This window comes from Paraphaeosphaeria sporulosa, assembly GCF_001642045.1.
Source record: "Paraphaeosphaeria sporulosa strain AP3s5-JAC2a unplaced genomic scaffold CC84scaffold_2, whole genome shotgun sequence".
Taxonomy (NCBI): domain Eukaryota; kingdom Fungi; phylum Ascomycota; class Dothideomycetes; order Pleosporales; family Didymosphaeriaceae; genus Paraphaeosphaeria; species Paraphaeosphaeria sporulosa.
In genome coordinates, this window is record NW_017253361.1 from 417,920 (window position 1) to 427,660 (window position 9,741).

Sequence of the window (9,741 nt, forward strand, 5' to 3'; positions counted from 1 at the left end):
TATAAACTTTTATCATTAATTTATACTAGATTTCTTAAGATTAGCTTCACCACTAGTAAACCTTATAAAGAAGGATTAAGTATTCTACTTTAGTAACGCCTACCAAGATATATTTAATTAGCTAAAGGCTACCTTTATAAGCGCTCCTATGCTCCGCCACTTTAACCTAGAGCTACCCATTATGGTAGAGGCTAACGCCTCTAACTACGTAACAGCTAGAGTACTATCCTAGAAAGATAAGGATAGAGAGCTACGACCAGTCGCCTACTACTCTAGGAGAATGAACCCCACTAAAGGCAACTACGAGATATATAATAAGGAGCTGCTAGCGATCGTGTGCTATTTCGAATAATGGAGGCCTAAACTAGAAGGTGCTACCTTTCCCATTAAGGTACTTAGCGATTATAAGAACCTACAGTACTTTATAATGACCAAGCAGCTAAGCTATAGATAAGCTCGCTGGTTAGAGTACTTATCGTAATTTCAATTTATAATTACCTATTACCCTAGTAAGTAAGGCAAGAAGCCAGACGCGCTTACAAGATAATTATAGGACGTTTTAGTATAGGAAGGAGCATAGGTAGCTCATAATTAGACGCTATTGCGCCCCAAGCTATTTAAGCCTACCATAGATCTGCGGCTATTAATCACGGATAGGACGATTGCATAGATTATAGATAATGAATACCTAAATGACAAGCTAATTACCAAGACGCTATAGCTCCTATAAAGTGGAGCCTACAAGTTAAAGAGAGTAACACTTAGCGAATATAAGATTAGAAATAATTACGTATACTATCGCGATTATATAATAATACCTAATTATAATAAACTTAAGATTAAGCTTCTACGCCACGTCCATGACTCACCTATAGGCGGCCACCCAGGTAGAGGTAAGATGCTGGAGATCCTATAGCAGGAATACTATTAGCCTAAGATGTTTAAGACGGTTAAGCAATATATAGCCTACTACCATACCTACTACAAGGTAAAGTCGTCTAGAGATAAGTACTATAGTCTATTAAAGCCTCTACCTATTATAGAACGACGTTGGCAACACATCTCTATAGACTTTATGATAGACCTACTAGAGTCTAAGGGATACACGAACATTATAGTAGTAGTTAACTAGTTAAGCAAGTATAGATACCTAATTCCTTATAAGGAGATCACTACGCTAGAGATAGCACGGCTTTTCCTATAATACATATGGGCCAACCAAGGACTACCCACTACAATAGTCTCTAATAGAGGTAGCTAGTTCGTCTTAGCATTCTGGATAGAGCTCTACAGCCAATTAAAGATTATAGCACTATTATCCTTAGCGTATCACCCAGAGACTAATAGATAAATAGAAAACGCAAATATAGTAATAAAGTAGGTATTACGTGCGTATATAAGCTATGCGCAGGATGATTGGGTGGATTGGCTACCTATGGTATAGTTTGAAGCCAATAATATAGTGTTAGAGTCCACATAGGCGTCGCCCTTCCTAATCTACTACGGCCAGAATCCCTATATGGGGTTCGAGCCGCCCACTATAGTGTCTAGGCCCTATAGACAGAGACTCGACGCAGCTGCTACCAATCGCATAGTAGATAAGATGAAAGATATAGTAGATCTTATTCGCAAGGAACTAACCTGGACGTAAGCCTTGCACTAGGAGTATATAAATTATACATAATAACCAGCGCCTATCTATTAGATAGGCGATCGTGTCTGGCTAGACACACAAAACCTAAGGACATAACGACGCTCTAAGAAGCTTAACTAGAAGAATATAGGCCTATATAAGATTAGCGCAGTAGTCTCCTTACATACCTATAAACTAGAGCTGCCTAAATTAATGAGGATACACCCTATATTCCATGTGAATCTACTCTAGCCAGCGGAGCCAGACAACGCCTATCTACTAGGATAGTAGGTAGAGCCACCCAAACTAGTAATAGTTAACGCAGAACCAGAGTATTATATTAAGAGGATAGTTGACCTCCATTTCAATCAACGCCAGAAACGACACGAATACTAGGTCAAGTGGACTAGATATAATGACCTAACCTAGGAGCCAGTAATCGACTTTGCTAACACCGCTACTGCAGAGGAGTACCATTAGAAGTACCCTAATAGAGAGGACCTAAATAGGCAGATTAGATAGCCATCTAAAATAACATTAAACTAGACACCTACACAGATCCTCGCAAGCTTGGACTGTAAGAGAGGGAGGGACCTAATGTCATAGTAACCTTAGAGGCTACCTAACAAGCATGGATATACTGCTGGTAGTAGTATATCTTAGAGATATCGCGCGCTGGCAGCTAGTTAATAGATTATTAGATGGGTGGCCCGTCTACTAGCTAATTAGTTAAAGCATGGCGCTAGCCACCCTTAGTGAGGGCGTGCGACGAAGCGAGAAGATAGATCTACGCTAGATAGGGGAGAGGACCTTTTCTCCTTATCCAACGTCTTGTACCTACACGTAGATACCGAATGCAGTATATTAATCTAGCCTACCTGGGCCTTAGATATCTTGCTCGTTGCTCTCGTGACAATTTCTCCAGATTTTATAAATCTGATAAATCTAATATATACGTTACCTAATTAGGTATATATCTTGCCTAATTAGACCCTAGCGTGATCTAAGCGAGGAACACTAAATCTAATAAGGGCCCGCAAGGTACGAAGTCAACACTAACAATTATATCACCTACCTCCTGTTCTCCCATCCACGCTGCTAGAAGGCCTTTTAAAAGGCTCTAGATGCTCTCCTCTTTGACTGCACCTTTAAGACAAATAAGTACAACCTCCCACTACTTAATATTGTAGGTTCTAATGGATCTGGGCGGGTGGTGCACCTCGCTGTATGCCTTATGGCCACCTGCGATGAGGCTGCCTATGGGCTCGTTTTTAGCTGGCTGCACAAGCTATTCGATCAACTTAGAGTCTGGCCAAAGGTAATTATCACGGATAGAGACCTTGCCTCTATCAGCGCCGCGGCATCAAGTTTCCCAGGTATCCCACATCTACTATGTAGGTGGCATATGAACAAATTAGTGCAGGCATACGCCCGCACCATGTGTGTGGTAGAGCTTGGCCGCTATCGTGAGGGCACCAAGTGGGTTGATACTCTAGAAACTGAAGACTTTATGCAACGTTATTACTAGATGCTCAACGCTGAGACGATTGAGCAGGTAGACTTTCTACTGCAGGGTATCAAGAGGATCTCTCCTAGGATGGAGAGCTATCTGCGTCGAGTATGGCTGGATAACCATGGCAAGCACCTACTCAGCTGCTACACTAATCAGTTTCTCCACTATGGGCTTACGGCAACGTCCAAAGTCGAGGGCGCCCACGCCAGGATAAAACAATGGCTGAGCACCAGTAATTTGGATTTACTACGCCTCTATGATCGCCTCAACACCTACTACAGCGATTGGGCTGATAATCGGCAGCTTGCAGATGATATTGTTGCCAGTAAAATCACCTATCGAGCATCGGATCCCATATTTGCAGCTGTCCATGGCCGGATAACTGATCATACGATTGCCCTCACGTACAAACAACTCACGATCGCACGCGATTACCTGAAACAATCAGCCGACCCGGCGTACGTTATGCCGCATTGCAGAGGCACCTGGCAGGCTATCATGGGACTACCTTGCAGTCATGTACTACTAGAGAAAGAGCGTAAGTCAATCAGCCTCCAAGCTGCTGATTTTGATGTCCATTGGTGGACTGTACGCACCCAAGACCCCTACCTGCCTCTGGCTGAGCGTATCCTTGAGCCAATCGTCCGCCGTACGAAGCGTAAAACGCGGAGTACAAAACGTGAGCCTACGCTCAATGAGCGCCTTGACGATAACCACCCCTCAGAGCCACCCTCACAGGTGCCTGCTAGCTGGCACCTACCTCCGGAGACCCTCGTACTGCCTGCCAAGAGGCAGAGACGTCACCAGCAACAGCCATACGATCAGCTTGTAGATCTGGGCCCTCGATCAACGCAGCCCACTCAATCAACGCAGCTCTCTGGCGTACAGCAGCTGATTACGCAGCCTCAGTTACCCATATACGTGCCTCCGCCAGGGCCTCCGCCAGTGCTGTACGTCCGGGAGAGCTTCTACGGGCAACAGCCGCCAGCAATTCACTATCCAGCGGCACCTTATCCACAGCCTCCGCCGCCAGCAATTCACTATCCAGCAGTACCTTATCTACAGCCTCTGCTGCCAGTCAATTATCAAAACTCGACCCAAGGTGGGCAGTACTATGGGCAGCCGAACCTACAAGGTACCCCGCAGGCGGACTTTGTATTTAGGCCACCTACGCGCTCATACGCGTACGCGTCGCAAAGCTTTCCTATATAGAAAGGAACATTCACTCTCTGGTGACTAGTGCCAAGAAGCTGATTTACTATCAACAGATATTTGGTGTTGTACTATTGCCTATAGTATAGATTTAGCTAATTGGCTGACGCGTTGATCAAGATTACCGCAAGTCAGCCATTATCAATCCCCCATTTCAGGCGTATTTTATGCGGTAACAAGGGTCGATTAGATGGCGCCTTGGCCTGCAGGTAAGCTTAACCATATCTGGTTGCAGGTCTGCCCGCGATTACTTAGAGGTCTGCCCGTTACGTGGATCCGGTATGACCACCAAATCAGTGTGGTCTTTAATTAAAGCAGTTTCCTTAATATGGAAGTGAGAATGAAGTGAGGAGTGTTGATAGAGTAATTCGGCTTAATGGAAAACAAATAAGACCTGTGGAGCTGCCCTATTGCTCTTCGTCTTGATTTATTAATCAACCCAACTAGCATCTACCTCCTTCGCCCTCTTGTCCCTCCCACTCTGTTTTTTTGGTTTGTCTTAAGCACCACATCCTTCGTAAACAAAATGAAGCTCGCCATCTTCATTCTCACTTCTGTTGCGGCCTTGACTGCTGCTAGTCCTGTCCCTGAGCTGGACGGCACCGTTGACATTACGAACGCGGCCCCATACTCCAAAATTGGGAAACGAAGCTACACAGCGTCATGCTGGAATTGTGGGACCTTTGAAAATCCTAGTGGCAACATCTTTATGAAATGCACCTGTCGAAATAGCGGTGGAGGGGAGAACGAAACCAATATATTCCTCACTTTCATCATAGGAAATAGTAATGGTCAACTTGTCTGGAACTCGTAAGTCTCGCACATATCTCCAAGAAGAATTATTATAAACCAGATATTGTATCAGAGCCGGTTTCCAAAGAACCTGCAGAAACGTGGTCTTCAACAACCCGATACTGTCTGGGGAATGTGCGAATGCGGGCGGGGCTTGGGGTAAAACGCAGCTGAATCTTGGTGAGTATTTAATTTGTATCCTTCAACCCTTTCAGCCCTTGAGGTGGACGACCGTGGCTGATTGGATCGGTGACAACAGATGAGCACATTCATAATTCTAACGGCAATCTTGGCTATTGGTAAAGTAGTGGACATCTTGCCATTAGGACGTAGCGTCCGGGCGGTGCGTGCAGACGCTCCATCGTGGCATTATTGTAAATGAAGTATCATTTGACATGGTGGTACTAAATGATTAGGTAATACAATCTGAATAATGGTACTTAGATCTGGCTTAAATATAGTACCTGCTCCCGAAGATAGCATCACCTATCGAATTATGCACTGGATGCTCATTGTACATTATAGTAAGGCTTTTATGAATAGACTTAGCAATCAAGTCGCTTCGGGGCCGCAGCTTCACCTCGAGCTAACTGGACGGCTGGCCCAGCGCAGGCAGTGATAACCGACGTCGTTTTGTGGATGTTGGACGTTTTTGAGACAGCGTATCAGTTTGAGTATTACTCTAAGTAAGGGACTGGTGGCACAATATGGCGACTGTGGCCCAGCACGCGTACTACCTAAGATGTTACTTACAAAGCTGGCTCCGCTGGGATGCATACTGTACAGCTATTTGGATATTATCTAAAGTACTAGTCTGCTGATCACGCTCTATAATAGAGATAAGTCCAGACGGTACTATATTAACGCAGCCATAGGCATAGTTCTCTCTAGAAAAGATTTCTTAGCGTTTTTTAATTAGTTTGGATGTGGATGTTTGCGTGCTTAACTTTACTCCTTGTAGTAGTAGAGCTTCCTTATATAATATAGGAGCCGTGTGAAGCCGACTTAAAGTCCACACATTATTAGGTTCAGGTATAGCAGCTGTGCCACTTTCTTGAGATTTAGATTCGCACGCGTCTGGTGTACTCCACAATAGGGTGTGAGTGGGTGGCGTAGTTCTTGGAGAGGAGAGCGACGACAAAGAGGACCTCCTATTTAGGGCTGGACTTTCGGCCGAACTAAGTAAAGAAGAGATATTACTAGTAGGCAGATTTATGGCCGCTGCACCGTTAGTGAGACTACCTAATGGTTTAGATTAGGCTATTAAGGGTTGTATATCTCCTATCAACGCAATTAGGTCTATAACTTCTACCGCAATAATAATACCGTATTTGTCATATATATAGCCTTCCGGTAGGTTGTAGCAAGGAATTAATTAATATAGGAGGGTGAATTCGTTCCTACCCATCTTTGTAAAGCTGGATTCGCCTTGCCAAGCGCCTAGATGCTCTAGGTCGATTTGGGTAATGGGATTTCTTGATCTTAGAGGGCATCCATCGCTAATCCTTCTTACTAGAAGCTGGTTTAGCTTTACTGTAGCTTCATTCCAGCTAGGATTGCGAGACGTGGCAGTACCAAGTACCTTACAGTTATCAGATTCACACGTATATTCGGTGAACTGCGATGAGCTGGAAAAATTCGGATATTAACTTAAGTTGACTACGAAGAATAGGAAACGTTTAAAGGACTACGAGGATTATATACCAGTCGTCCCATCCTTTACCGTTATCTGATCCTTCATCAATGTTCCATACCATCTCAGTAGTGCCAGGACTTCCCGATAGCGGGGGCTTTCCCGACAGTGGGGGGATTTCCCGAAAGTGGGGGATGTCCCGACAGCGGGGGGATTTCCCGATGGCAGGGGATGTCCCAACAGCGCGAGATGTCCTAATAGTGGGGGATATCCGCGTGCGACTTCCGCGTAGTGGGGGATATCAGCGCGTGACTTCCTAGGATTATAATAATAGGCAGCAGCAGTCTAGCGCGCATGATGTATCCGTGCTACACCCGTAATAATCTAACAATATGTTAGGGCGTTCCCATAAATGGGGCCTGAATTAAAGAATTTGATATTCTGAAAGAAAGATTTCTCTTTCGTATTCAAAGTGATGGTATTATGTTTTGATGTTTAGACAATGTTATGTATGTAAGACCTAAAAGTCCTCATTCTTGGGTTGTCTGCGCGGTATATCGCGATAGTGTTGCCCTTCCCAACCAGCAAAGAATTATGGAAACGAAGCTACGCAACGTGGGCTTGAAAGTGGATATTTCCAAAACATATCTAGTCCCAACTTTGACAGACCATCTCGACCGTGGTTCAGTTTTTATGGATGCTAAAGGCAGTACAGTCCAAGTGTATATAGAGGGCACAATGGTCTAAGAGATATAGAAGGCTCCTACTTCTACAGCATCGCAGTCTTACACGGTAACCCCTGCTACAACTACAGTACTACATTCGTAGCAACAAAGTTAGCAAACCCAGCAAACCTCATCCAATTGGACCTGGAGTACCGAACACAAGTGCTATTACAGATGGAACGGACTAGTGGTTGAGTGGGCTCGTCAATAGTAACCAACAGCCTCAAGTCTGCCTATTTCTCCTCCCATATCTTAGGATAGAAGACAAAAGATGCCTTAACTTCAACTCCGTCCACATTCATCAATTGTATGAGCTTATCCATGAGCACAAACCTCTTATCACTCCAACTCGTCCTGCTTTCAAAGCGGCGCGGGCCATGCCCAAGGGTAAAAGTGTGACGTGCATACGTCCCTGTGCAGCCCGTCCTGCGCTCGCTTGGGAGCTGCACGGAATTAGCGTTAGGAGCGCCTCGTAAGCGACTTAGATTAATTAGCGCTAGTGCAACGTCAACCCCACTTTTCTCTCACATATAACTAGAGCAGCTCTAACCTTTCTTCGGGCCATAGATTCAATTTTCTGACATTTGCTAATATGAACTCACACCAGACCCCGCCGCCCCCACCTCTGCCCCCGGGAGACGATCTTCGCCCCCGCTATACAAGGCCTGAACAAGTTGATCTATGTTATCGCGCCGCTCGTGATGGAAATTTTGATGGTGTCAAAGAACAGGTCCGGCAGCTTTTCCACAACCCCGAGGTGGCATATGTGGGGGAGAAACCGCATCCAGGGTGGCTGTATGATTCGCTTCTCGAAGCAATTCAGCGGAACAATGTCGAAATGGTGCAGTTTCTGCTTGATGAAGACGTTACAGACGGTTATCTTCCAGTCGAGCCGGCTGTGCGTGCGCGAGCATTCGAGGTACTGGAATTGTTCCTTCGCAATGGATTGGACATCAACCAGCCGCTCAGGCCAAACGAGCCTCCTGTGTTGAGGTATCACTTCCAATCCTCATAAGACTTGACCTTTACTCACATGTTTTAGTATCCCTATCTGTACCTCTGATAAGGAGATGGTCACATGGTTGCTTGACTACGGTGCCGATCCGAACAGCTGCTGCGATTGGGACTTTACACCTGCATTATTGGCCATGTATATAGCTTCTATCGAAATCATCGACTTACTTTTTCAGCGAGGAGCGGATCCACACTACGGAGAACTTCTCCAATGGGCTGTTATAAGAAACAAACCAAACGGTCTAGATGTAGTCCGCCAGATTATAGAGAAAGGTGCACCAATTGACGAGATCAAATACGCAAACGATCCGAAGTCATACTATCAGCGTAAGCCATTTGGGCTTGGGATACCGCTCCATTGAGCTGCAGAGGACGGGAAGGTAGACATTGTTGAGTACTTGTTGAAGATGGGCGCCGACCCCCTGAAGTTGGATAGCAAAGGGCGAACGCCACGTTTTTGGGCGGAGTAGAATGGTGGTGTGGCGGAAGTGATCCGTGTTCTTAAGGAAGCAGAAGATAGTCGTCTCGCTTGAAATTACCGGAGTATGATATTGATAGCCTGGACCTCGTTTTACGAATCCCGTTGCAGAACCTTCCCCTCTGGCTTTTGTTCTTGGACCCTATGTTCTTTCTCTTGTCGTCGAGTTCACGGTCTGTTTTACACGTTCTGGTGCCCGACTTTATGGCTGTCATCTAAAACGAGCCTCCATGCGCCAGCAGTAACTGCCGTTAACATCGAACCCCAGTATCTAATAATAGAACATCTAAGTATGTGACTGATGGGTGTTCCCAAGCGCCAGACGTGGGGTAACCCATGGACCCGTGCAAGCGATGAAATAAGCCAATTATAATGGCGATGTGACATGGATTGTGTAGGGTTCCTTCTTATCTAGTATAGTAAGTCCGGCTTTCCTTACTACCTTATGTGATATGAAGTTTTTCCCTACCCCTAAGTCTATAAGAGCTTTCGCCCGTATTCCTTTAAGCTATACTAGTAGCTTGATTAATGCCATACTATAGGTGGCATTTAATTCTACGAAGGCGTCTTCCTGCCGGAGCCTAGGTCTAAAAAAGATACGTCGTGGTTGTCGTAAGCTTCTAGTGCGAGATAGTTATTTATCCTTACCTTCTTCTTCTATTAACACTTTAGGTATCGTTCCTTATCGCTGTCTATTTCTACCTAGTCGGGATACTTTTCCCTACTCTATAGTGCTTCACC

At 45.2% G+C, this 9,741-nt stretch overlaps 2 protein-coding genes across 2 annotated transcripts in view; both read left to right on the forward strand.

The window, feature by feature from the left end:
- Positions 1–2,829: 2,829 nt before the first annotated feature.
- On the forward strand, positions 2,830–5,391 carry CC84DRAFT_1171915 (uncharacterized protein; the record flags this gene model as incomplete). The annotated part of the gene is made up of 8 exons (XM_018179939.1): positions 2,830–2,951; positions 3,052–3,073; positions 3,162–4,096; positions 4,128–4,281; positions 4,479–4,567; positions 4,806–5,168; positions 5,224–5,330; positions 5,366–5,391. 8 exons carry the CDS (start codon positions 2,830–2,832, stop codon positions 5,389–5,391), a joined length of 1,818 nt encoding a protein of 605 aa, XP_018039685.1.
- A 2,699-nt stretch (positions 5,392–8,090) lies between these two features.
- The window catches only part of CC84DRAFT_1193195 (ankyrin), a gene marked incomplete at its 3' end in the record, with an annotated part of 2,517 nt that continues 866 nt past the window's right edge, over positions 8,091–9,741 (forward strand). The window contains exons 1-3 of the mRNA XM_018181281.1: positions 8,091–8,501; positions 8,551–8,849; positions 8,886–8,975. Of these exons, the coding sequence (XP_018039686.1) occupies positions 8,101–8,501; positions 8,551–8,849; positions 8,886–8,975 (790 nt within the window). The 5' untranslated portion in view covers positions 8,091–8,100. The remainder of the gene's footprint in view (positions 8,502–8,550; positions 8,850–8,885; positions 8,976–9,741) is intronic.